This window comes from Erinaceus europaeus, chromosome 15 (assembly GCF_950295315.1).
Source record: "Erinaceus europaeus chromosome 15, mEriEur2.1, whole genome shotgun sequence".
Taxonomy (NCBI): Eukaryota; Metazoa; Chordata; class Mammalia; order Eulipotyphla; family Erinaceidae; genus Erinaceus; species Erinaceus europaeus.
In genome coordinates, this window is record NC_080176.1 from 61,061,337 (window position 1) to 61,088,778 (window position 27,442).

Below are 27,442 nucleotides of genomic sequence, written 5' to 3' on the forward strand. Positions count from 1 at the left end.
TGGCACATCTGGTTGAGCGCAGGTAACAAAGTACAGACTCTTCCCACCAGGGTCTCCACCACATTCCAGAGCCAGGGGCTCTCCCCATGTCACCACGTGGCCTCTTCTCTGTGCCTATTCTTAGGTCCTCAAGTTTTGGATTCCCTTTGAAACTCGGGGCTTTACCCATGGCCACCAGGCACAGTCTCATCTTACATGATCCTTATTGTGATTTCTGTATGAAAAGACCTGCCAGACAGCTGGCCGAAGACCATACACATTACCACGTGTAAATTTAATTTGAATCAAGTTTATTTGCACACATTTACTTAGCCAATTCTCATTTCTTCCTGTTTCTCATCATTATGTTAAAAACTCCTCCTTTAAACAAGTATGTAAAATTCTGAACAAAAGATAGGAAGCAAGTATTGCACATCTGACAGCCAAAATAAAGTGCTTTTCAAAGGTCACATAACACAGGAGGAAGGGAAAAGAGCTGAGAACACTCAAGACGTATCTGTTGCCACATATGTGAATTTAAGTCATTGGAAGAAAAATAAATGTTAGTTCTCAGTCTTTAAGAATAATTTCATCTGTACAACAGAAAATAAAAGTTAAAATCTGTAACACTCCTTAGTGATTTCATCGCCTGCAAGTATGGTCAGTAGTTTCTGTTTTTCAGATTATTAAAGTCATAAATCAGGACTCTTATCTGGATGAGAGGAAAGTGATTATCCAGGAGCTGTGGTACCTCTCACAGGAGGCTCAGTACAGACCAGAACGAAGCACAAGGCTGAAGCCAGGTTCACCAGCAGACCCGGGCAGAGTGGACGAGCACACAGGAAGACTGGTTTTCTTTAGCTACATCTACCTCCAGTGTCACCCACTCCATCTGGCTTCAAAAGGTAGTTAGCTGAGCAGAAAAAACAATCAGTGTTGGGGGAGACAGAATAATGGTTATGCAAAGAGACTCTCATGCCTGGGGCTCCAAAGTTCCAGGTTCAATTCCCTGCACCACCATACCATAAGCCAGAGCCGATCAGGGATCTGGTAATTAACAACTTTGGGGCCTGGAGGTGGCATACCTGTTTGAGTGCACATGTTACAATGTGCAAGGACCCAGGTTCAAACTCCTGGTCCCCACTTGCAGGGGGGAAGCTTTGCAAGTGGTGAAGCAGGGTTGCAAGTATCTCTCTCTCCCTCTCTACCTCCCCCTCCCCTCTCAATTTCTGGCTGTTTCTATCCAATAAATAAAAGATAATTTAAAGAGAGAAATGGCTTTCATCTCCATTTCTAAAAAAATTAAAAAGCAGTAAGCTGCTCTGACAGCGGTGGAGTTGACCCCAAGTGAAGAGCCGTTCTAAACTGGAGTGCAGACTTGCAAGGGAGGTGCAGGCACCCAGGGAGCTATGTTTCTGGTGGCACATGGTGGTTACAGAGATCTGGAGTTTGAGCCAGTACCACCCAAGGGTCCAGGGAAGTGAACTTGCTGTCTGACCACACTACCTGACCAACATGCAGAGCAAGGAGGAGGATGAGGGCCCGGGGAGACACAAATTCTTGGTGCCCAGAGGCCGGTGCCAACATGGATTCAGGTCTTTGTCTCATCCTGTGCAGAAAGTGCTGGGCACAATGCTCCTGGGGTGGCATGGGCACTTTCCCCAAGTGCAGCCCAGTTAGATGGGGTGGTGCCAGAGAGGCAGCTGGAAAGGTCATTAGCCTCTGCTTGAGGCTGACTAAAAGGTGGACAGCTGGCAGGGTCAGAGGTTAAAGGGCAGAGAATTATCTGGGGGTCTGAGGAGCAGCAGGAGCCTGGTCTGACTCTGCAGAACCATGAGCACTTAGTAGGAGTCCAGCTTGGGCTCCAGAAACTCCAGGCAAGAACATTAGCTGCCAAGGGCCTCCAACGATACTGGGCAGGAGAGGCTGTGGAAGGCGGGAGCCTCAGGATGAGAGATTCACACTGAGTGGGAGGTGGGACTGGATGGATGATTTGAGGGCACGGATAAGCAGTAGTTCGAGGACATCTGCCTTTTTCTCTAAGGGAACTCATGTTAGGTTCAAGAAGCGCAATGAGCAGTGATGTGAGGACACCGTTCGGAAGGGCAGGAAGTTCCCACTTGTGCCAAGTGGGCACACTGATCTTGACTGGTCAGTGGGGTTGGCATTTGGTTGAAGCAAGATTAGGCTGCTCTGGGCAGACACGTTCATCTCTGGAGTGAGGCTGGGCCAGACCTCAGAACAGATGCAGAAACAGCTTGGTGTGGTCGTCTCCCAAACAGGTCCTGTACTTGCTGCAGGCCAACTCCTTGGAAGCCAGGGGTCAGATTGTTTTTACCAGCTACACCCAAATATTTATTTAATAATTTTTATGGGTCAGATACATTATAAATACTACAGAGCTTCAGAAATTAACAGATTAATCATAATTTCTTTTAAAATGTACACAAACTTTTTCACATTCTAGGATCTCAATAATTATACCCTTTTCAAAGGGAAAAGCACATTAAACAGCCACCATGCTGTCCACGACTTCTAAAACTGTCACCTATGCTGTGTGGGGAGGTGACTGATGTGGCCATGGAGCAGCAAACAGAAACATGGCCTTTCAGATGGACACAGAGTGGCCCCCAAAGCTTGGCAGCTGGGCAGGGCGGTCTTGCTCACGGCATGTCTGAGAGGCAGAATAGCTGTGTCCAATCAAAGAATTCACAGTACAAGGCAGCTCCTCACACTTCCGAACATTAGAGGAAGTATTCCAGCACACTCTTTGGAGAGCCAAAAGCTCTGTCCTGACACTTTTAGGCAAGTATCCCTGCACCACAGAGAACTCATAAACAAGGGACAAGACAGACAAGCTGACAACTGCAAAGGTGCCAGCCGTGAAACTGCTGCCAACAGTTCCTGAGAGGAGAAGCAGAAGCAAGAAGCGGTGTCACACTTTGGTGATGAGCAAACAGACTGTCAGAGGACGGCACGTGGCCACTGGAGGAGAGCCACATTTCATTCACCTGTCCTGACCTGACCCCATCCCATGGCTAAGTGCTTCAGCAAGTTTGGTGTCTCCTCTGAGTTTAGTTTGGAGTGAAGAGTCAAGCAGAAAACAGAGTCAAGGTCTTGCTATCTCTGCCCTCATCTCTTGACAGCAGGGCCCCTCGGGCGTCAAACTTGGTGTCTACTGAAAGCAGCCAACTGAGACACCTGCGGGGGCAGAGTAAGCGGGTTGGACCAAGGGAAGGCAGGGACCTAGTGAGCCAATGGGAGGAAAACTGGTCTGCAAAACCACTCCACACTCATCGCAGGCCGCCGCCGATATGTCTCGAGGGGCAGGCGGGTGAGGACAGGTGGCTGGATGGAGAGACCAGCCACTGTGCGTGTCTGCTGGAGTTGAGATCAAGTGATCACACTGCAGACAAAGGCTCGCTTCAACCAGCACTCGCGGCTCCCCTCTGAAAAAACACAGCAACACCGTGAAGCTGGTATAGTCCCCACACTGGAGAAATAAAGAGATTCCCAAAGCTCATCTCACAAGTTTGTGAAGAAACTTAAGTGAGGTCAAACCTTAGGGTCTCGCATGGTTCCCAATGTACTTGGACCTGGCACAAGATTCTTGACACGGAAGCAAAATAGGAGGGGACAGAGAGGGGGCAAATAACCCTGCCCCAGGCCTTGTGAGGTGACAGGACAGGCGGCATCTGCAAGTGGCTCTGTACCCACCTGCAACTCAGTTCACTTCTCTGTAAGTTTTAATAGCACACACACACGCATTTATAGAACACACACACAGGCACACGGCATCTCACGCACAAGCCCAACTGAGCCCAGCAGTGAAGGTGAAGAGTTACTTGTGCAACAGCAAAGTGCCAGTAAACATAAACAGGAATTCTTCTTGTTTGTTTCTGAAGGGCCTCGTGTGGCTATCAGATGTTATCCAAGTAGTGCACATCTGGGTAGAGAGAGCCAACCACAAGAGCCAGGAAGCGCTTCACGTCTTGAAGGCAGTGCCCAGGGTCCTTGATAAACTGTGCAGCCTGTGCTATCTGGTCCTGGTATTCTACATACTGCTTACTCGAGGCCAAAGATTCCAGAGCAGCCAGAGCCTAGACAACATGGGAGACAGAGGGTTAACCACACAGGTGCATGTGGCGGGGTCCCCATAGGTGTGGCCAACCTGTGCTGGCAGTAGCGTAGATGTCCCAGCAGCAGGTCTAGATTAGCCACAGGCAGAGGGAGCCAAGCAACCGTGCCTCTCCAGCTCCCCCGACTTCTCCACACATGCCTGAGCTACACCCACCCTGCTCGCCAGAACCTGTGTGGACAAGAAGGTTACACTGCCGTGTCCTCCTCCCCTAGTCCTTGAGGTGCTGCACCCCACCCCACCCCCAATCACCTGCACCCTCTCTTCCGAAGCCTCCACAGAAATTGCAGGTACCAGCTGCCTGAGACCCATTTAGTTTGCTCTCAGTTTGTTCTCAGATGACAAAGCACCATCAGCTTAGCCTGGTTGGTACTCAGAGCAGCAGGGTGCAGGGTGAATGAGAAGGTCTGTCAGGTTAGCCTGGCTAGTACTCAGAGCAGCAGGGTGCAGGGTGAGGGAGAAGGTCTGTCAGGTTAGCCTGGCTGGTACTCAGAGCAACAGGGTGCAGGGTGAATGAGAAGGTCTGTCAGGTTAGCCTGGCTGGTACTCAGAGCAGCGGGGTGCAGGGTGAATGAGAAGGTCTGTCAGGTTAGCCTGGCTGGTACTCAGAGCAGCGGGGTGCAGGGTGAGTGAGAAGGTCTGTCAGGTTAGCCTGGCTGGTACTCAGAGCAGCAGGGTGCAGGGTGAATAACAAGGTCTGTCAGGTTAGCCTGGCTGGTACTCAGAGCAGCGGGGTGCAGGGTGAATGAGAAGGTCTGTCAGGTTAGCCTGGCTGGTACTCAGAGCAGCGGGGTGCAGGGTGAATGAGAAGGTCTGTCAGGTTAGCCTGGTTGGTACTCAGAGCAGCGGGGTGCAGGGTGAATGAGAAGGTCTGTCAGGTTAGCCTGGTTGGTACTCAGAGCAGCGGGGTGCAGGGTGAGTGAGAAGGTCTGTCAGGTTAGCCTGGCTGGTACTCAGAGCAGCGGGGTACAGGGTTGCTCTGACTCTGCACGGCCAACGGCACAGGAATGAAGCAAATATGCCCACACTGCTCTTAAGAGGGTAAAGACAACATGTCTGAACTTAACGGTCTTTTCTTCATAATGGGAAAGAGGACAAGACTGTGTGTGGAGAAAACCAGCAAAACCCCAGGCAGTTTGCCAACTGCACGAGCTCACTCACCCCAGGATTTTGCACATGAGCAGCTCCCCACCCGGGGACGCACTCATCACTGTGGGGTCACCCCCCCCCTCTCATGCTTTCTGGAGGCCCACTTCCCCAGAGCCCTAACCCCACTAGGGGCCAGGCTGGGTGTATGGATGCACCTGCCAACGCCCATGTCCAGCAGAGAAGCAATTACAGAAGCCAGAACTCCCACCTTCTGCACCCATAAAGAATTCTCCATTCTCAAAGGAGAAGAAATGTTAAGGAGAGAGGATCAGAGGGCTCTGAACCCTAATTCCATCAGGTCCCAGAGAGAGAAGAGGAAAAAAGGAAGGTTGCTCAGAAGTAATAATAGGGGGAGGTGTGACTTGGGAAGTAAGAAAAGGCAGGACCATAGGAAAGAATAAGGGGAATATATATATGGTTATAGGAATAATAGTCAACCCCTATCTGTGATCTTGGGAGAACCACTGCAATTTCCAATGGAAGGAGTGAGGACATAGAACTCTGGTGTGGGATTATACCCGTCATCTCAAATTTTGTAAAGCACAATAAAAATAAAATTTAAATAGTCAAGCTATCACATAGCTAGCATCCAGCTCAGACGTTACAAAGCTGCAAAGAAGCACTGAGAAAAATGTGAGGGGACTCATGTTTTTACTGCTGACAGAGACAGCTCTGCACAGGGGCAGAGGGAAAGTACCCAACCAGGCACCCTGTGGCACTTGCTAGCTGAGGGACCTGGGACAAATGGCTCCACTTCCTCACCCATAAAGCGAGGACAAGAATGGCTGCTGGCCTATAAGGTTGTTGTGAGGCTTCAGGGAGTTTATACTCAGAGCCTCACGCATGCCAGCCCTTTGCTCTGCACACTAAGCCGTGTCCACAGCTGCATGCAAGTTCAAACTCTCACTGCACTATTTCCAAGTGAGTTCAGATGTGGGAAGGACACTTAGCACAGAGCAGGAGTTCAGGCCTCCTCTGAGCACACACCAAGTGAAACAGACACAGGACCGGGAGTGGCTCCTGCCTTGCTAGAAAAATCCACTTCTCTCAGCTACTGTTTCGTTGTGCTAGGACATCCCAGCACCATCCAGCAGTGGTCAGGACAGGACCGCTTCCTTGGCCTGGGAGCAGAGTGAGCAGACACTGCTCTTAGCTACGCCAACCCCAGCCCTGGCCCACAGCAGATCAGTCTGTGTTCACATTCATCAGCACCAAGTTCAGCCCCACCTGGCTTCTGGGGGTTCCCGCTTCTGCAGTGATGCTCCCGTGTATCAGGTAGGTGCCATTACAAAACCTGACACACACGGCCAGTGGCCCTTGCACCTGAGGACAGCACAGAAACACGGTGTGCAGCTACTGCAGGGGAACTGTCTCCAGGTGCAGAATACACCTCCTCACTTTGGCTGTAAGACGACTACTCTCTAGTTTGTTGTTACTGTTGTCATCACCAGGGTCTTCACTGCTTCCTGTGACTTTTCCAGAGGGATGACAGAAACAGGGAGGGGCGATGTCACAGCAATGAAGCCTCCTTCAGTGTAGTGGGGCCTCTGGGCTTGAACCTGGGTCTCTTGCTCGCCAAAGCTGGTGCACTATTGTGGGAGCTGTCGTGCTGGCCTTCTCACCCCTTCACTGCAGAACCTTTGAAAGGTTTTTTACTGACCTGCTGAGCTTTCAGGCTCAAGTGTAATTCAGTGCCAGGTTTCAAACGGATCTGATCCTCAGTCGGAATCTGAACGGAGAGGAAGGCAGCCATGCCTCGGGCAGCCACTCGGAACCTGGGGTAAGGGACCAGGCAGAGGAAGCCAGAGGTGTTAAGAGCAAGCACTCGATGATCACAAAATGCTTATTTTATATTAGAAAAAGAAACACATTTCTAGACCGACAATTTAGTCTCTCCCAGAAAACCTTAAGTATGGTGATTATAATTATGCCATGATCCTCCTACACAATGTAAACCTAAGTCAGACTCAACAATGGAACTGTCATCAGAGATACAGAGTAACTATAACTTTCAGGCATTTCTGGTGGAAAACATGGACAGACAGACAGACACTATAGAAAATAGTGAGAGGGTGGCACATCAGGTTGAGTGCACACATCACAAAGCGCAAAGACCCAGGTTCAAGCCCCTGGTCCCCACCTGCAGAGGGAAGCTTTACAAGTGGTGAAGCAGGGCTGCAGGTGTTCTCTGTCTCTCTCCCCTTCTCAAGTTCTATCTTTATCCAGTAGTAAATAAATCAATAAAAAAAATTTAAAATTCCCTAAAATCAAACAAACAAAAGTCCAGCAGTTATTCAGTAAGTCCAGTAATAGCCAAGTGACCCCAAAATTCCACTTTGTGGGTTTGTGCCTCAAATAAATGCAAAACAATTGCACTAACAAAAATGTGTGATTCGTAGCAGCTCTGTTCACGACAGTCAAAAGACAAACAGCCAAATGTTTCATCAGCTGATGAGTGGACAAACGACATGGCATACAGTGGGTGAAGTACTGATAAGTGCTCAAGCCTGGGGAGTCTTGATACAAGAGGCCACACATTCTGTGGTTCTGTGTATTGTCAGGACAAGACATGGAGTCAGCACGCGTTAGTAACTGCCAGAGACTCAAGGGCCAGAAGACGAGGTGAAGGCTCAGCACTTCCTTAGGAGTTCTGGAACTGTGTGGTAGTGATGACCTTAACAACACTGTGGTCACTGCACTAGAGGCCACTGGACTGTACACATTAAGAGTGTACATGCTCACGGAGGACAGTGCCATCCGCAGTATACCAGGCCTCCATGCCTGAGGCACTAGGGTCATTCTCTGGCACCACCATCAGCTAAAATTGAGCAGTGCTCTCGTTAAAAGCAAAGCAAACGGAATCGGGCGGTAGCGCAGTGGGTTAAACGCACATGGCGCAAAGCACAAGGACCGGCGTAAGGATCCCGGTTCGAGCCCCAGGCTCCCCACCTGCAGGGGAGTCGCCTCACAGGCCTCACAGGTCTGCAGGTGTCTGTCTTTCTCTCCCCCTGTCTTCCCCTCCTCTCTCCATTTCTCTTTGTCCTATCCAACAATGACGACATCAGTAACAATAATAACTACAACAATAAAACAAGGGCAACAAAAGGGAATAAATATTAAAAAAAAAAAAAAAAAGCAAAGCAAAGCAAAACCAGACACGAAGCCCTCCATTCTAAAGTGGTCATAATCATGTGAGATATACAGGACTGAAGCACAACTGCAAAATAATAACAACCATAAAGTAGCAACTCATCTCTAGTGATGATCTTGGGGCACAGAATTTGGGTGTTGGGAGTGGTGTGGAACTATCCCCAGATTCTCTTTTAATCCTGGTAATCACTATTAAACCACTAATAACAATTTAAAGATAAAAGGATAGGGTCACATCAGTTTCCGCTTCTGAGAAAGTCTGGTGCCATCCCCTCTCCGTCTGTCCCTCTTACTTTTCTTTTTCTCTGTTATTGCCAGAGTTTGACTACACTGGGTAGCTTTTGCAGGTAGAAACACAGGCAGAGAGTACATCTGGAGAAAAATGCCAGCTCAAAGTGAGGGAGCCCTGGTGATGCCAAAAATCAACCCGTCACTTCACTCTGCTAACTCCTACTAGAAACCAGGGGATATGACGTTGCCAGGTTTGAACCAGGTGGTTCGCAAAGTCAAAACAACAGAAGAGGCCGTTTTCAGAAGAATGCTGTCATCAGGATGTATGAGGCTTCATGACACAAATAAGTGTCAGCTAAAAGGGAAGACTCACAGCAGACTCTTTCATGCCTCAGAATTTTTAATAACAAGAAACTGGACACGTTTCTTATGATGTATCCTTGTTACCAGTTCACTTTAACTTGCCTCAATAGCCTGATGACAGGGAGTCCTGCTGGAGGCCTAGGCTGCCCAGAGAAGTGCCAAGAGAGCAGTCAACTGGATGCTTCTGCCCCTACACACCTGCTGGGCAGGTTGCAAAGTAAAAATGCAGCAACAGACTCACGCTCTCAACTTACAAACATTCTTTTGGTCATCTCTAGGGCATTACCATTATGGACTGAATTTTTCAGGTAGAAAGAGTGAGAGAAAGGGAAAGGATGGGGATGGGGGTGCGGTGAAGACGCCACAGCACTGACAAAAGTTGGGTTCTAACCTGAGTCGCCTCCAAGGCAAAGCAGGCACCCTCCCAGGTGAGCAATCTTGCCAGCCTTGTAGGTGTTTTTTAATAAATAAAATTCAGCCTGGTCTTCAAAATAAAGATGGAAACACCTTAGGACCCAGAAATACCCCTCCTAGGCATATACCCAAAGGACATGAAGACACAGGCTCAAAGGGGACACATGTACCCCTATGTTCACAGCTGTGTTATTCACAACAGCCAAGGAGTGGAAATCTTCTAAAAGCCCAACAGTGGGTCCCTGGATAAAGATTTAAGTGATGCAGACTCCATGGAACACTACTCTGCAATAAAAACAAAGATAGTGTGTCCTTCGGAACAAAATGGACAGGACTTAGTAAAGGAAGTGACAGGTAATTATCACATGGTAATATGGAGAAATGAAACACGAGTTTGTTAAAAACAAACAAACAAAAAAACCAGGAACCAAACGATCTGTAAGCCTGTACCCCTATACTCCTGTGCCCCTATATCCCTGTACCCCTATACCCCTGTGATCTTACCATCTTGTATACCCTTAGTATTAACAGTAGCAACATTTTTAAACCTCCAAATAAATAAACGAAACTACGGATAAAGTCAGGACTGATTTGCCCCTAGTCTCTTGGGGGGTGGAGGACAGACCTTTATCTTAAGTCAGAAAGCCTATTGAAGTGACACCCCCTTGGCAGGTGTGGACACCTGAGGCTCAGGAGGAGGACAGCAGGTGCTTCCTTACCTGTTAGACAAGGGCGACTTCCGGCCAAGCCCAATGGCCCCCAGAATCCCAGAGCTCAGTCGCTCCTCAGCCATCAGACTGTGGCGGTTCTGAAGCATCAGCAGGATCCGGATGATGGACTCTGTTAAGACAGAGTCATTCTGCTCCAGCTGGACCAGGGACAGTCGCAGAACCTGCTGCCACCACAGGAACAGCTTGGCCTCCTCCTGCGAAGAGCTGGGGGTGGGGGGTGGGGGTGGGTGTCAGGAAGAGAAAGGATGGGGGTTCAGGGTCAAGAGGAATAGAGATGAGGGGGCCGGGCGGTGGCGCAGTGAGTTAAGTGCATGGACATGGCCCAAAGTGCAAGGACCAGCGTAAGGATCCCAGTTTGAGCCCCCAACTCCCCACATGCAGGGAGGTCGCTTCACAAGCAGTGAAGCAGGTCTGCAGGTGTGTCTCTCTTTCTCTCCACCTCTCTGTCTTCCCCTCCTGTAAGGAAAAATAAAAAAGGAATAGAGATGAGGGGTTCAGGTGCAGGAGTTTAAGGTGATGAGTAAAAGTACTCACTAAGTCACAGCTTTGAGAGCACTGAGTAAGCTTCCCGTTGTTATCATCTGGCTGTCTCATACTGTGTCAGGGTAACAGTGCGGTAGAAACTGAACCTCTGCTTAGCTGAGAAGGGGGCTGACTAAAGCTTGGGATTTTACAATGCCTATTTTATGAGATAAAACCCCACTCAGAAAAAGAACTCAAGAAGCCAGCATCTTTCTAAACCAAGTGACTGTACCTCTTGGCCTTGTTCAACACCTACTTTTGCCCTAAATTCCAAGTCTCCAAACGCAGTGAGCAATGGTCTCCAGCAGCCACACTGCCCTGAACAAGCCTGGTCTCATCTGCTCTCGGAAGCAGTGAGTGATGGCAGCCAGACGGATGAACAGACGAACATATGTGCGTACCTTGGATACACCTGTTCCAGCCACTTGCTCAAGAGCAGCAGAACTTTCATCTCATTGCGCAGAGTCTGCTCACTGTTGAGACACTGAAGCACGTAGACGTGCAGAGTCAGGTAGCTTCCCAGAGACAAGCACTCCTGCAGAAACTCCTCAATGGTGAGCTCAGGAACCTGGAGAGAAACCAGGATGGGGCCCCAGCCCAAGTTCTGGTGGAGAGAGCCTAGTGAAGGAGAAAGCGGAGTAAGCTAGAAGTAGAAGCAAGTTATTCTGCAATTCTAGTCAGTGTTCCCTAATGGAAAACACCTAAGGAAACACCTCCTGCACTGGCCCCAGAAATCACAGGTGAGGGAAGTACCCCAGAGCTGAGGATGCAGAGCCCCCCACTAAATCCTGTGACTGTCTTGGCCACTGGACAAGGGTAAAAATTCGTAATTTCGTGCTACAATTTCCCCCCACTAGGCTTCCCGCTGGGTCTCAATGTCTGTCATGAGTCTACCACTCTTGGCAATCATTTTTTCCTTCTTTTATTGTTCTTTATTTGATAGGACAGAGAGAAACAGAGGAGAGAGGGAGATTAAGAGGAAGAGAGACACCTGCAGCCCTGCTTCACCACTCACGAGGCGTCTGTCCCCCTGCAGATTGGGAAGGTTGGTAACGGGTGTGCTCAACCGCCAGGCTCCAGGTGCTGCATTGCTATTATATAAATCACCTTCCTCACCACATTATCATTAAAATACCACATAGGTGTTGTCTGTCCCAGTCACCTCAGAACTCTACTGTAATCTAATACGATCGAGGTATTTCACAAACAGTGGTGTTTTCCCTGGGAAGTTACTGTTATTACAGCAACACTTATAAAAAATTAAACTGACTCATATCTCGAAAATCCTTGAACAAGTCTGACAAATTAAAAACAGTGTGTGTGTGTGTGTGTGTGTGTGTGTGTGTGTTAACACGAACAAGTTTGAGGGGGCTGGAGGTGGCACATCTGGTTAAGTGCACACATCACCAAGCACAAGGATCCAAGTTCCAGTCCCCACTCCCCACCTGCAGAGGACACTTCACGCGCGGCAAAGCAGGTCTGCAGGTGTCTTTCTCTCTCCCTATCTCCCCTGCCCCTCTTAATTTCTCTCTGTCCTGTCAAATAAAAAATAAAATAGGGGGAAAAAATGGCCGCCAGGAGCCATAACCTTGCGATAACCCTGGAGGCAAAGAAAAAATAAATAAAAAGTTAAGTTTGAAGGAGAAATGCTACCCTTCATTCCCTTGGGAGGAATGAAAAAGTGCTACAGGCCGTGGCGGAGGGGCAGGCTGTTCTGAGACTCATACATTTCCTGACGTTCCTTCATACCTCCTTCTCTGCCACTGTGTGCACCTGAGCAGCAGAGCTGGAAGTGCTTAGTGAGTACGTCCCCTCAGCTGAGCCTGAGGGAGGGCATGTGGAAGACAAAAGAGTGGTGGCGTGGGTGGTGGCCTCCTCATACTATCGATACTTTAAAAGATGAGACTTCTATCCAACTCATGTGAACAGTGGCAACTTTAGGGGAAAACACTTGGTGGGAAATCACATGGAGGCTGAGTGGCGTGGACTCTGACAAACAGCATTTGACTAAGAGCCTCGACTAAGCCCTGCGGCATACCTGGTTCTCACCTATCAGAAAACGCTTATCCTGATACCCCAAAAGTCAATGTAGAATGAGTTAGAGGTTCCTTCTACTGAAACACAATTGGACTAAAACATGGGCTGGGACTGTGCAGTGGTGCACCCAGTTGAGAGTACGTTACAATGCCCAAGGAACCAGGTTCAAGCACCTGGTTCCCACATGAAGAGAAGAAGCTTCATAATGGTAAAGCAGGGCTGCAGGTGTCCCTCTTTCTTTCTATTTCTCCCTTCTCTTTCCATTTCCCTCTGTCATATAAAAAAGCAATGCTACCCTTAAAGAAAGAGAGGGGAGGAGCAGTTCTTCTCATGCTAACTGTGACCCTTATGAAGACAAAAATATATCCTGATATGGGTCAGTAGTCTCTACACAGACGTGAAGGTGCCTTCCCCATTGAAAGGGCCTGGGAAAGCCCCACTCCTAGCCAGCTTCCAGCTTCCCTGACAAGATGGATGTACCGGGAGGCGTCCTCTCACCCTCCTTGAAGTAGGCTGTGACGCAGGCCTCCGTGGTCTCGGCCATGTGGCGGACGGAAGCCAGGCTCTGGCAGGCTGCGGTGAGCAGGGGCAGCACCACCAGCCCATGCACTTTCCGCCCGATCCAGGCGCGGAGACTGCCCCGAAGGAACTCTGCCGTGGGAACGCCAGCGGTGTTCAGCATCATCAGGACCTCCATGAAGAGGCTGCTCAGGGCCATGTGTCGGGCCTGGCCGTCCATGTCTGTGAGGGAGCACACACACAGTCACGAGGGGCTGCGGGATGGGGAGCTGGACGACCCAGGGGAGGAGGAGGAGAGTGCCCATCTTGACTCCTCCCTGAATCATAGCTCACTCCAGGAGCTGATCTCAAGGAGCCAAAAGGAACGCTGTGGATTTGCTGGCAATGGCAGGCAGGCTGCAGCACCGATGCTTTGTGAGGACGCTGGACCTGCTGCAGGCTCTTTGAGTTGAGAGTGTGGGAGAGTGAAGCTTTAACAGGCAAGCTGCCTTATTTTCAGCTTGTGCTTAACTAACTCCTTGGTCCACCTTTGTTCACAGATACCAAGCATGCAGATGTCATCGAGCATCTGGAAAAATAATTAGAAACAGCATCTCCACCCCACATTGCCAAGCCTTCCAAGTCCAGAGCATTCCACAGGGGATAATAATTACTACTTAAGGCTAAACACAGAGAAAAAGGAAAATCCCTTAAATGTTCCTAACAGCAGCTTTATAGTTTCTAAACTTTCAAATGAGGAAAAATAGACGATTATAAAATGGGTCTTTCCGAACCATCCTACACTGCTGGTGGGAATGTCAATTGGTCCAACCTCTGTGGAGAACAGTCTGGAGAACTCTCACAAGGCTAGAAATGGACCTACCCTATGATCCTGCAATTCTTCTCCTGGGAATATATCCTAAGGAACCCAACATATCCATCCAAAAAGATCTGTGTACACATATGTTCTTGGCAGCACAATTTGTAACAGCCAAAACCTGGAACCAACCCAGGTGTCCAACAACAGATGAGTGGCTGAGAAAGTTGTGGTATATATACACAATGGAATACCACTCAGCTGTAAAAAATGGTGAATTCACCGTTTTCATCCAATCTTGGATGGACCTTGAAAAAATCATGTTGAGTGAAATAAGTCAGAAGCAGAAGGATGAATATGGGATGATCTCACTCTCAGGCAGAAGTTGAAAAACAAGATCAGAAAAGAAAACACAAGTAGAACCTAAAATGGAACTGGCATATTGCACCAAAGTAAAAGACTCTGGGGTGGGTGGGTGGGGAGAATACAGGTCCAGGAAGGATTCAGAGGACCTAGTGGGGGTTGTATTGTTATATGGGAAACTGGGGAATGTTTTGCATGTACAAATTATTGTACTTACTGTTGAATGTAAAACATTAATTCCCCAATTAAAAAAAAAGTGAAAAAAATTTTAAAAATTAAAAAAAAAAAGGTCTTTCCAACGGTTAAGATAGAAAAATTGTACCAAGGGGCCAAGCAGTAGCGCAACGGGTTATATGCACACATGGTGCGAAGCATAAGGTCCTCCCGGCTCGAGCCCCCAGCTCCCTACCTGCAGGAGGTGTCGCTTCACAAGTGGTGAAGCAGGTCTGCAGGTGTCTATATTTCTCTCCCTCTCTGTCTTTCCCTCCTCTCTCAATTTCTCTCTGTCCTATCAAACAACAATGACAGCAATGACAACAATAATGATAAACAACAAGGGCAACAAAAGGAAAAAAAATAGCCTCGGGGAGCAGTGTATTCCCCTCCTCTCTCGATTTCTCTCTATCCTATCCAACAGCAATAACAACAAGGGCAACAAAAATGGAGAAAATGGCCTTCAGGAGTGGTAGAAAGTGCAGGCACCGAGCCCCAGAGACAATCCTGGAGGCAAAAAATCGAAAAAAGGAAAAAAGAAAAGGAAGAAAAATTTTATCAAGAGGGGCAAGAGGGTGCACCTGGTTAAGCGCATGTGTTGTAATGAATGAGGACCTGGGTCAAGCCCCTGGTTCCCACCTGGAGTGGGGAAACAGGGCTGCAGATCACTTTCTTTCCCTTCTATCTCCTCCTTTCCTCTTTGTGGGAGGTGCAGATCCCCCAGCCTGGGTAGAAGCCTAACACTTCTGCATGGAGTCTTGAGGAGGCAGACCCCAAGGCCCATCTGGCCTAAAGGCGTGTCCCTCCGTGACTCTGTAGGCTGAGATGGCACCGAGCTCAGGGGCAAAGGAGCTGCCTCCTTACACAACATACCCTAAAGGTTCCCGTTTCTCATGCGTGACCGATACTTGACCTCCCTTTATAAGGCCATATGCCTTTGAGCCCAAGCTGGGTATGAGAAGCAGATGTAGCCTAAGAGCATGAATAAGGTGCACCTGGGGGTAATTAACATGGCGTGTCACGCACTTTCCTCATTGGGTCCTATGTTCCTACTGGATGGTGATCAGTATAGCTAACCCTGTGTATGAACAATAACCGAGCTGTCTCTCTAAAGCACTCCCAGAGGTTAGTCTAATTCCTCCGTGCCCCACCCTCACCGCCGGTTCCCGGTTCCCCGTGTTGCTGCCGTTTCTCTGCAGGTCGGAGGATGCCCAGCGACACTCTTGATTTCTTTCTCAAAATAATTAATTTAAATAAAAAAAAAAAAGAAAGAAAGAAAACCATGCCAAGAAAAAACTTTTTGCTTTAAGACGTATGAATTCAATGAGAGAACCAGAGCCTCCAGGGTTATCGCTGGGGCTCATTGTCTGCACTATGAATCCACTGCTTCTGGAAGCCATTTTTTCCCATTTTTGTTGCCCTTGTTGTTATTGTTATTGCTGTTGTTATTGTTGGATAGGACAGAGAGAAATTGAGAGAGATGGGGAAGACAGAGAGGAGGAGAAAGACAGACACCTGCAGACCTGCTTCACCACTTGTGAAGCGACTCCTCTGCAAGTGAGGAGCTGGGGGCTCGAACCTGGATCCTTAAGCTGGTCCATGTGTGCTTAACCTGTTGCATTATTGCCCAGCCCCCAGGATCTGCACTTTTAACTGCCATACTATTTGCCTTCCATGATAACCCCTTACTGCAAGTATATTCAAGAAATTCAACTGATTTCCTGTTCAGCAGTTCCAACCTACTCACGCAGCTACACCAGCTTCCTATTAATCGTCTCCTTAAACACTGCATTTATCCATTTAAAAATCTCTTTAAATAAGCAGAAAACCATGAGTTTATCCAGGCTGGTGGAGCTTCTTAGCGACAGTGTTCATTATCTGTCTCTCCACGCCTCCTGCTGACTAGATGGGTCATCTCCAGTCTTGGATTCTTCCAGATACTTAGCACAGCATGACTAGAGCCTCCCAGGAGCACGCTTGTGTTGGTAAAGATCAAGAAAAGGAACTCTGGGCGATGAAAAATGCAAATCAGCAGATGCTGCTGCCCCTTTATGGTCACAGCAATTTACTGTGTGATGGTCAGCAATGAGAGTCTCCGACTCACATCTCCGTCAACACTGCCTGGTGACCATTGTGGCAGCTGGGTCACACTGTGTCACATGAGCCCCTTGGAATATACCTAAAATAGACCTACTAGCTTTTCCAAAATTGAGACTCCAAATCTCATCTGCTATAGTTTCACCTTTAGATTCCTGACTATTAAGCAATTTGTTCTGCTTTACATCTTAATGTTTTTTCAGCCACCAAGCTGCAGATGCTGCCATGACACCATCCTGACTTCACTGGGCAGATGACCTCACCAATGTGTCCTGTAACACCACTTCCCCAGAGCCCTACCCCACTAGGGAAAGACAGAAACAGGCTGAGGGTATGGATGCACCTGCCAATACCCATGTGCAGCGAAGAAGCAATTACAGAAACCAGACCTTCCACCTTCCGCACCCCATAAAGAATTTTGGTTCATACTCCCAGAAGGGTAAAGAATAGGGAAGCTTCCAACGGAGGGATGGGATATGGAACTCTGGTGGTGGTAACCGTGTGGAATTGTACCCCGCTTATCCTACGATCTTGTTGTGTCCTGCCTTTTTTTACTTCCCAAGTCACACCTACCCCTCTAATTACTTCTGAGCATCCTTCCTTTTTTCCTCTTCTCTCTCTGGGACCTGATGGAATTGGAGTTCAAAGCCCTCTGATCATCTCCCCCTTAACATTTCCGCTCCTTTGAGAATGGACCAGAATTCTTTATGGGTGCAGAAGGTGGAAGTTCTGGCTTCTGTAATTGCTTCTCTGCTGGACATGGGTGTTGGCAGGTGGATCCATACGCCCAGCCTGTTTAATCTGAGTGCTTATCTACTTCCATTTTCTGATTTATCTTAAATCTTCCATCTTACTTTGCTTATTTTTACCACCAAAATTGCTTAATAATCAGGAATCTAAAGGTGAAACCTATAAAGATGAGATTTGGGGTCTCCATTTTGGAAAAGGCTAGTAGGTCTATTTTAGATATATTCCAATTATTGGCAGAGTCTGGCCCCATTTCACACCTATACACACTGCCAATTTAATTATCTTTTGGAGATTGTCAATGGAGGGGTTTAATTCAAGTATCTGAGACATTTTTTCCTACTGGATTGTCCCTTTCTCCTTATTGTATGTGACATCATTAGTCATTCCCACTTAGTGCAGTTACTGGTAATTAAGCCTAAACCTATGAGCTTACAACACGCTTTCTGACTGAGCTTCCCGTTTTCCACCCAACACTCTGCATTCTTACAGCGCTCATCTCATAAATCAACACACATTCTCAATCTTTCAAAGACTAATGCAACTGGTTCTCAGACAGTGCAAGGGCTTTGGAACATCCCAATTCCCTTTGTCTCCCCTGCTGTGCCCATACATAATACGGCAGTGTAGTATACTGTCATTCACCAATGTCAATGTTCTTCAGCTCTGAACTCTGTCTTCTTTGCCATTTCCTTCCTTGCAGTCTTTGGTTGTACTCTGCTATTCTTTGTAATAAGTTAGATTCTTAGTGATTTTCAGCTTTTAAAAATATATGTGGGGAGTCGGGCTGTAGCGCAGCGGGTTAAGCGCAGGTGGCGCAAAGCACAAGGACCGGCATAAGGATCCCGGTTCGAACCCTGGCTCCCCACCTGCAGGGGAGTCACTTCACAGGCGGTGAAGCAGGTGTCTATCTTTCTCTCCTCCTCTCTGTCTTCTCCTCCTCTCTCCATTTCTCTCTGTCCTATCCAACAACGACAACAACAATAATAACTACAACAATAAAACAAGGGCAACAAAAGGGAATAAATTAAATATTAAAAAAAGTCAAAAAATATATATATGCATGTACAGTGAAAAGCATTATGTCCCACCTTAGCTATACCCCACAATTTGATTTTTAAAATTCAGTTTGAAATGTTTTAAATATCCACGATTGTTCTTCTGAGCATCAGTTACTGAATACTGAGATCTACATTTTAATTCCCAGTGTTTTGCTTTCTCCCCTCCCCCATATTATTTGGTTATTGCTTTGTAAGCTCTTGGACGGTGTTCAGGACATGTGGTCTACTTGATGGCAGTCCTCAGGGACTGGTCATGATCTGCTTCACACCTATAGGGAGCTGAGCCTCAGTCACTGGACACAAGGGCAGCTCTGCGTCTGCACTTCCAGGAACCTCGTTCTGTTCGCTCGATCATCGAGCTGTTCAAGCCAGAGTCCCCCACAGTCTGACTAACTTTCTACTCCATAAACTTCCAAGTGGTGGAAAGCCTCTTGTGAGTGAATCTGACATTTCTTGTCAGTCTCCACTTGGAAGTCTGTATTTGCTACTATGACATTCCTGACAAATAAGTTTAGTTCTGTTAATCATCCTACTGAATTTAAAGTTTTATCAATTTCTTTCTCTTTTGCAGTAATCACGCCTTAGATACGCCTCATTAGCTACTCTGCTCATTAGCCACTGAGCAGTTACTTTCACCATTTTCTTTTAACTTTATTTTATTTGATAGAATAGACAGAACTTGAAAGGAAAAGGGGGTAGACAGGGAGAGAGACAGACACCTGCAACCCTGCTTCACCACCTGAGAAGCTTTCACACTGCAGGTGGGGACCAAGGGCTTGAACCCGGGTCCCTGTGCACTTTTTATCAATTTCTAGGCCCATCTCTATTAATGCTTCTCCTCCTCCTCTTTTTCATGCAGCTTCAGGAACAGAAAGATGCATTCGAGATCACCCAGCTCTGCAGCACATACTCCCCACAGTCCTGACATGAATCAAGCTTTGCCACTTTCTACTCTGACTTGCTCGACATGCCGAGCTTGTGGAAAGCTGTCTACAGGCTGAGCTCAAGACGCGATTCTTATGAACACTTCAGAGGCAGGTGTTCTTGATCATGAATCCAGTCTGGCAGTCTGCCTGTTAATCTGAGTGCTTATCTACTTCCATTTTCTGATTTATCTTAAATCTTCCATCTTAATTTGCTTATTTTTAACCACCATTTCCAGTTTTTTTTTTTCTTTTTTCTTTCTTTCTATATACAGAACATATTCTGGTCAGTTCTTTCTATATTTTACTTAAGAAATTACATTTATTTTCTATTCTGTTGGTGAATTTTACAGAACTTTTAACCTTCCACGTTACCAAGGTGTCTATTTAGATGATTTCCTGGCCCTCTTACATAATAGTGAGACCTTAAAGTGCTTCTAGGTCAGCCTCCTCCTTAACTTACATGTACTTGTAGTCATATACTTTGAGCTTTCCTAGCTTAATAAGGGCAGCTTTGTGCACGCACTTGATCACCTTTTATGCTTATTTTTTCTTGTTATTCAAGTCCTTTACTTGTGATCACTCTTTCACCTAAAAAATATGTTTGAGTCTTTCCTCTAGTGAAAGCTACACAAACAAACAGTCTGAGTTTCCAATGAATATATTTTTATTTCATCCTCATCCCTGAAGGTTTTTCTTAGTTTACAATTCCAGGCTGTAAGTCACTTCCTCACAGCACAATGAGGTTTTTATTCCACTGTCTTACAGCTTCCTTTATTGCTCAGTGATTAAGTCAGAGGGTATCAATGCAAATGGTGTTACTTTACAATCTGTCTCTCCTTCCTGAATATAAGTGTTTCTCTTGTGCCCTAGTGTCTCTGCAGAGTTCTTCAGTGTGTACAAATGTGAAGTTCTGCGTATCCATCATGGGCCTTGCCGGAGGTATTGAATCTAGGCCCTGTTGTCTCCAGCAGACCTAAATATTTCTCAGCCTTGTATTCCCACTGCTGACTGCCTCTCCCCAGGTCTAAGGCTCCATTCCCTCAGGAATCTCAGGAGATGGGTGGGTGCTACGCCTTATCAGCCAGCCTCTATGCACCTCTCCTTCACTTCACATAACTCCTGTGCTACAGCATGGTTATGTTTTTTTTTTATTGTTGTAGTTATTATTGTCGCTGTTACTGATGTCACTGTTGGTGGACAGGACAGAGAGAAATGGAGAGAGGAAGGGAAGACAGAGAGGGGGAGAGAAAGACACCTGCAGACCTCCTTCACCACCTGTGAAGCGACTCCCCTGCAGGTGGGTGGCCAGGGGCTCGAACCGGGATCCTTACGCTGGTCCTTGCGCTTTGGCCACATGCGCTTAACCTGCTGCACTATCACCCGACTCCCTCTTTTTTTTTTTTTTTAAAGATTTTATTTACTTATCTATTTATTTATGAGAAAGATAGGAGGAAAGAAAGAATCAGATATAACTCTGGTACATGTGCCGCCAGGGATTGAACTCAGGACCTCCTGCTTGAGAATAAAATGCTTTATCCACTGTGCCACCTCCTGGACCACTAGCTATGCTCTTTGCACTGACTTTCTAACTTACTAGTTTCTTCCAGATGCACTGAATCTACTACTCAACTTACCCATTACATTTTAATTATGACTTTTTTCATTTCTAGAATGATTGTCACCTGTGTAATAGTACCACAATTCTTTCCTCTTGGTGTTTTCAAATCTGTCTTATTTCATCAAATCTACTAAAATACTTCTTTGTTTACCTTCCAATTATTTCTGTATCTGAAGTTCTGATATGCCCCACTCTGTTGGCCACTGCTCTCTGCTAATGAGCATGGTGCCTTGTTTCCTGTGTGCTTTACAGTTTTACTTTATTTTTACTGTCAGTCCATATTCCTTGGAACTCTGAGATCTGGGCTAGAGAGTGGATTCGCCAAAGAGCTATGGCTGCTTTCTGCCAGGCACCTGGGGCACTGCCAGCCCAAAACTACTTTAAGCCCTCATGCTGAAAACGGCTGCTGACTCTCTGGGTAGTATATGAATTCGTGCATTCAGCTTGCATGAAAGTCGATCTGTACCTGCCAGTTTTCAAAAGGGAATCTTTCCCCAACCACAACACATCTTTACTCTCCTCTCAGGGGGCAGGTTCCCTTCAAGCTCCATCCACCTTACCCTGAGGATGACATCCAGTAAGGTGAGCGTGGGCCTTCTCTCAGGTTCAGGGCTTTTTCCCCACTCAACCTCAACCTGAGAAAAGTCAGCAAGTGCCTTCAAGGTGAGGCTGGTCCTAGCACCCTATTCACCTTCAGAGCACCCCCTTCCTGCTTAGCTTCTGTTGTAGAAATTGTGTACCTCATCAGCATCTTTAAATTCTGGTCACTTAACACATTTTACCCAGCACTCTTGACTGTTCTCAACAGATGAGGTCATTAAGATCAAGTCTACCCAGGCAGGGGAGATAGCATAATGGTTATGCAAACAGACTCTCATACCTGAGGTTCCAAATTCCCAGGTTCAATCCCCAGAACCACTATAAGCCAGAGCTGAGCAGCACTCTGGTGTCTCTCTCTCTCTCTCTCTCCCTCTATCCCTCTCTCTCTCTCTCTCCCCCCACCTCTCTCCCTGAATCTCTCTCAAAAATAAAATATTAAAAAAATAATAATAAGATCAAGTCTATCTACATACCAGGAGCACAAGTTCTTCCCGAGTCCAGAGACTCTGAGGTGTCACCCAGCTAAGAGTCAAACAGTAGGGGTACTATTTACTGGATGGTCCCCTGTGCCTCCTAGTCAGGACACCCCATCAGTGAACTTAAAACCCTCAGTCCAGACACCCTCACATTAGCCTCTGGCAGCACCATCCCTTCCTTAAAAGAACATTTCTTTTTCCCTTCTTCTAATTTTCAACCTTCATGTCTTCCCCGAGATGTCATAATGTCCCCAGGACCCAGTCACATCCCTGACCACTATGTCACACTGTCCTGATCCTGTCCCTGGCATCACAGTGCCTTCCTTTGCTGTAAAGATCCACCACTTCCTGGCGGTCACTTACCAGGAGGGTTAAAGATGATGATGTCATCCAAGAGCTTAGACATCTCTTGCTCCAGGACCGCTAAGGTGATTTTTCCATTTTGTTCCAGGGAGCTGAGGAACTGGACCATCTGATGAGTGAAGGCTCGGCATTTTGGAACTGCATCCTGACAGACAAACAGAAACTGCTCAAACAAAACTATGTGAGGCTCATTAGTATCCCCGGACGCACAGCCCTGTGCTGGCTGCTCTGTGGGGACGAGGGAGGACAGAGCAGGAAACCAGATGTCTATGCCCTGTGTGCAGAGACACACAAATCTGTGGTAACACAGACTAGAACCCACATCCCCCAAATTCCAGAACAGCCTCCCCTCGCTCCCCTTTTACGTCACTGGGTGTTAGTGTATGACAGCACAACGCTGACACATGGGTCTAGTTCCTCATCCCTATGACAACTTGGGCGCCTGTCTGCCATCACACTCTCAGCCCAACGGCTTCTCTACCCTTCCTTCCCCCTTTTCTACAGTCCTTCGCTTTGGTGTAATACATGTTCTCCCTTTTCCTGAATTATAACATCAGCAGTCAACTATCTACTTGGCAGGAACTTGTCCAAAGTATGATGGTCATCTGCCTTAGTCCCCTCAACAACTCTGAGGCAAGGCATCAGTTTTAACTCAGGCGAGAAACAAGGTCAAAATGACAGTGAGTTGGAAACATGAGCACGGCAGACTTCCAACACACAGTTCTAACCCCCTAATAATCCGCTGCCAGTGGCATTCAGATCACTCTACCAACAGCCCACAGCCAGTCCTAAATTCTTCTGACCTCGTGTGAACATGCTACCTATCAAAAGTAAGTCTAAAACTGCAAAGAGGATAAGACCTGAGTATGCAAGTTGACAGTCTCCAACTGTCAACAAGATGCCACAAAAGTGTTCAAGATTGTCCTCCACGGCACTTATGATGCCATCAGCCCAAAGAACACTGACTGCCTCCTGAAGCACACAGCCAACTTACAAGGTGTTTCTGGCTCTCGGTGGGGACAGAAAGACCTGCAGCTGCTTTCAGGAGCCTCACAATTAACTCAGCAGAAGGTTCCTTCGCCAAGATAGTGGCCGGCTGGTAGTGGCTGCTGAAATAAGCCAGCACACTCTGGTAGGAGACCGTGTCCACGAGGTGCCACGAAAGGGAGCTTGTCTGTCCAAGGAGACCAAGCAAAGGCGAATCCTGGAAGTAAAAGACATGTTCCTTTAATTCCAGACCTCCCGTTTCTCCAAAATATTTCCCTGTGGAGTGAGCACACAGGCGGGTCTGAGATATGCAGAAACAGTTACTAAGTCAAATGTGTATCTTCTCAGGTTGGGAGTACTAGTGACAATAATCATCAAAATACTGGCAAAAGCACAGTAAGATAGGTAAGTATGGGCTGGGGAGATAGCACAATGTGAAAGACTCCTGCCTAAGGCTCCAAGGTCCCAAGGTCAATCCCAAGCACCCCCATCAGCCACAGCTCAGCAGGGCTTTTCAAAGGAACTCTCTGAACCATAGTAGAACTAACAGTTAAAAGAAGACTCTTATCAACCATCTAAGAAAATCAGTCATCTAGTTAAAGAAAAATTCCACAGCCACTTGGTTCACTGACAGAAGCAGAAACCTGTCACTTCACAAAGAGTGAGAAACACGGAGGCCGCTCCACCTCTCTATCACGGGGTTTCCGCACTTACCGGCTGATCTACCAGCTCGTCCTCCTTTGCCAGTAAAACCATCATGAAGAGAAGGCAGACTACCATGCTCCGGGTCTCTGGGTGGGGGCTGGGGCTCCAGGCATCAGAGAGTACACTGACCCAGTTCACTTCACAGAGGACAGACCCCAAAAACAAGAAACAGCTCTTGGGACTTCCCCGCTCCACCTAAAAGGAAGCAAACTAAAATCAGCCTTTTCCCAGGCTATTCAGGACAGTCAGCAAGACCAGAAAACTAAGAAGTGCATTTCATTTATGTTTGCCAGTCCAGGTCAGGATTGTTCCCCGACTGGGGCTGGAAGTAGGCTTTTATCTGGGGTTATCAGAGGGGGGCTGGCTGCTCCTAGGGCATGGCTGGCAGGGGGAGTTGCTTATGGCAGCTACAGGTGGTTCCACAGAAGCAAAGCTGAGCTGGGAGGATGGAAACTGTCCAACTTTTCAGTTTGCTTTTGCCCACCCCCCATGCCCCCACCCAGTTTATCGGGGCTACAGCAGCTGGGCTCTGACTTCTCTGGGCCTGCCCCTCATTTCTACACCTCTCCTACAGTCTAGTCATTTCCTGTGTGACCACTTAAAGAAATAAGCGGCTTAAGTATTGCTTTAATAGGACATTTAGTTATAAGTAGTTCTAATCATCCTACCCTACACAAAGGTGTGCTGATACAGACATACCGAGATTGACTCAAAAGTCACACACAGGAGCACTGGAGGCCAGGGGGTGATGGCCATACATCTTCCTCTACATGTGTGTTAGAAATGTGTTTTCTGGGCGGGGGTAGATAGCATAATGGTTATGCAAACAGACTCTCATGCCTGAGGCTTTGTCAAGTCCCAGGTTCAATCCCCCGCACAACCATAAGCCAGAGCTGAGTAGTACTCTGGTTAAAAAAAAGAAGTGTGTTTTCGAACAGTCAACAATATTCATACATCTTTCCCATATTTGGGAGCTACTCTCTCCCCTGATCCAGCTTTCTGGTCCTTTTTCCAGCCATGACACCATCTCCCCAGACAATAACTTGGATCCACCTGCATATTGGATGTCAGGCTCAGGGGAAAGAAGAAAAAAAACACAACAGTATAGTCACAGGCCCTTTGGGAATAGAACTAAAACAGGCCTACTAGCTAGCTACAAAACAGAGACCCCCGCCACCCCCAACTCTTCATCTGCACTACTCCAGCCTTTAGGTTCATGATTAGTCAACAACTTGTTTGGCTTTATATGTTAACTCTCTTTTCAGCTACCAGATTCCAGATGCTACTACTATGCCAACCAGACTTCCCTGGACAGACAACCATACCAATGTGTCCTGGAGCTCCAATTCCCCAGAGCCCTCCTCCCCACCACTAGAGAAAGAGAGAGACAGGCTGGGAGTATGGATCGACTTGTCAATGCCCAAATTCAGTGGGGAAGCAATTACAGAAGCCAGACTTCCACCTCCTGCACCCCACCCCATAGTGACCCTGGGTCCATACTCCCAGAGGGATAAAGAATAGGAAAGCTTCAGGGGATGGGATGAGATATAGAGTTCTGATAGTGGGAATTGTGTGGAGTTGTACCCCTCTTATCCTATGGTTTTGTCAATGTTTCCTTTTTATAAAAAAAAAAAAAAAGTATTTTCTAGTCACCTACTACAACAGTAAGGCGGTGTCCATAGGATGCTGCCTGCCATGAGAGCAGCTGGGCAGCATGGACGTGAATGTGTCCATGTGGCAGGAACTGCAGTGCCCCAACTCACCCACCCCCAGTGAGGGCTGTCCCCCACCTGCTGACAGAGGCTTACCTTGAAGAAGGCCTCCATAAGCGTCTGGTCAGGGCGTAGGTCCCGCCATGGAAGCTTGTGGTAGGCACTATGAAAAGCATACAGAATGAACTCCGGCGTCTGGGCAGCTGTGCATGCTTCGCAGTAATGCATCAGGTGTAAGCGCAGGGCTCCTGCGTCCCCTGGCAACAGCTTAGCTACGATTGAACAAGAGAGTGGATAAGAAGCAAGATCCAAGAAACATACGTCCAAAGGAAAGAAAAACACAAGCAAAGTCTGCAGGTGTCTCTCTTTTTCTCATTCTATCCCTCCCTCCTCTCTCCATATCTCTCTGTTCTGTCCAATAAAAATAGAAAGAAAAAAAAAAAGAAAAAATGGCCACATGAAGCAGCGGATTCATTATGCCGGCACCAAGCCCTAGTGATAAACCTGGAGGCAGAGAAAAGAAAAGAAAAAAATTAAGATAAATATTATTAAGTAAAAAAGCCCATCTGAAATAGCTATGAAATGTAGGATTCCCAACTACGTGATGTTTTGTAAAATCTAAAACTAAGCCAGCGGTGAGAATGGGCTTGGGAGACAGCACAGTGGGGCAGCACCAGACCAGCAGGCAACAGGCAGAACTTAGAAGCACTGTAGCCCAGAAAGGTACGTCATCATCAGGCTACATGAGAAGGAGGAGGAGGATGTGCCGGTAAGGCAGAAAGGACTCTGAGGTAGTAAAACGATGCAGCATGATGCTACACTAGAGGGCAAACCTACAGGGCAAACACCGAGGACAAGTCCCACTGTGAACCAGGACAGGAGTGGCAACAGTAGCTTAGGTGGAGCCACTGCACTCTGCCATGTACTACTTAGCAGTTACAAAAGACTGTGTCCTCCGGGACTGGGTGGATGGGCCGGCAGGGATGATGCCAGCGAAGCAAGGGAGAAAGTGAAGGCACTATGGGGTGACTTCAGTAGTGAGGAATACAGAGAACTGAAACACATGGACTTGAGAATAGAAAAAGAAAAAAAAAAAAAAGAAATTTTAAAAAAGAAAAAAAAAGATATATATATATATTCAACTCATAGCTATGACCTTGGAGAACTATGGTGCTTACTGCTGGAGGTGGGAGGGGACGCAAAACTCTGGTAGTGGGAGTGTGGAACAATACCCCTATTATCTTAGAGTCTTGTAAGTCACCACACACACACAGCATAACACCCTGGTGGGGAATGCTGATAGCAGGGAAGCCTATGCACAGGGCAGGCGACAACCCTCTAGATGTTCCGCTCGGCTATGCTAGGAAGCATAACCATTTCAGAAACAGCCATGTGCTATAGGCTGTAAACTGAATGACTGAATGCCACCAGAACATATGGCAGCTGTGGACATCAATACCAGAACTTGCTGCTCAGGCTACAGTCCCTGCAGGACTCAAGGTTATGTTCTTCCCAGACAGCCATCAGCCCATAGCCCAACCTTGA

General features: G+C 47.4%; 1 protein-coding gene across 4 annotated transcripts in view; it reads right to left on the reverse strand.

The window, feature by feature from the left end:
- Positions 1-261: 261 nt before the first annotated feature.
- EPG5 (ectopic P-granules 5 autophagy tethering factor) overlaps positions 262-27,442 on the reverse strand; it is a 120,712-nt gene continuing 93,531 nt past the window's right edge. For 3 of the 4 annotated variants that reach the window (XM_060173813.1, XM_060173812.1, XM_016185117.2), the window contains exons 36-44: positions 25,994-26,169; positions 24,195-24,380; positions 23,488-23,697; positions 22,494-22,638; positions 13,213-13,455; positions 11,079-11,295; positions 10,144-10,359; positions 6,927-7,041; positions 262-4,079 (exon numbers count right to left, since the gene is read on the reverse strand). In XM_060173813.1, coding sequence (XP_060029796.1) covers positions 3,900-4,079; positions 6,927-7,041; positions 10,144-10,359; positions 11,079-11,295; positions 13,213-13,455; positions 22,494-22,638; positions 23,488-23,697; positions 24,195-24,380; positions 25,994-26,169 — 1,688 coding nt within the window. In that variant the 3' untranslated portion in view covers positions 262-3,899. Of the gene's footprint in view, positions 4,080-6,926; positions 7,042-10,143; positions 10,360-11,078; positions 11,296-13,212; positions 13,456-22,493; positions 22,639-23,487; positions 23,698-24,194; positions 24,396-25,993; positions 26,170-27,442 lie in introns of those variants that run through there. The other variant, XM_060173814.1, reaches the window with a different exon arrangement.